Source organism: Nanorana parkeri, unplaced genomic scaffold (genome assembly GCF_000935625.1).
Source record: "Nanorana parkeri isolate BGI_ZX_2015 unplaced genomic scaffold, ASM93562v1 scaffold2136, whole genome shotgun sequence".
Lineage (NCBI taxonomy): Eukaryota > Metazoa > Chordata > Amphibia > Anura > Dicroglossidae > Nanorana > Nanorana parkeri.
Window position 1 is genome coordinate 70654 of NW_017308404.1, and position 636 is coordinate 71289.

General features: G+C 61.3%; 1 protein-coding gene across 1 annotated transcript in view; it reads right to left on the reverse strand.

Moving 5' to 3' along the window:
* PLEKHA7 (pleckstrin homology domain containing A7) overlaps window positions 1-636 on the reverse strand; it is a gene marked incomplete at its 5' end in the record, with an annotated part of 105209 nt that overhangs the window by 46184 nt on the left and 58389 nt on the right. Inside the window, 1 exon segment of the mRNA XM_018572801.1 lies at window positions 1-94. This exon segment is cut by the window's left edge and continues 1 nt beyond it. Coding sequence (XP_018428303.1) covers window positions 1-94 — 94 coding nt within the window.

Here is a 636-nt window from a genome sequence, read left to right on the forward strand (position 1 = left end):
AGGGGGTCTGGCGTCTGCTGTGGACGTTGTGACCGCCGTGGAGCCCTCACTCACCATGCTGTACGGTCTTTGGTTCACCTGATGCGGAGACAACCTGCAGAGGAGACAAAACCCGTCATCATCATCATCATCATCATCGTCATCTTATATGAACAATTAAACCATGAACCTGTCCTCACATCCCGAGGCCGAATATCGGGGGAGACTGCAGGGAGGCCACCCTGTCTGCCGGGAAGGAGAAGGGGTGCAGGGAGGGCACCATGTGTACCTGGAAGGAGGGGTGCAGGGAGGGCACCATGTGTACCTGGAAGGAGGGGTGCAGGGAGGGCACCATGTGTACCTGGAAGGAGGGGTGCAGGGAGGGCACCGTGTGTACCAGGAAGGAGAAGGGGTGCAGGGAGGGCACCATGTGTACCTGGAAGGAGGGGTGCAGGGAGGGCACCGTGTGTACCAGGAAGGAGAAGGGGTGCAGGGAGGGCACCATGTGTACCTGGAAGGAGGGGTGCAGGGAGGGCACCATGCTGTACCGGGAAGGAGGGGTGCAGGGAGGGCACCATGCTGTACCGGGAAGGAGGGGTGCAGGGAGGGCACCATGCTGTACCGGGAAGGAGGGGTGCAGGGAGGGCACCATGCTGT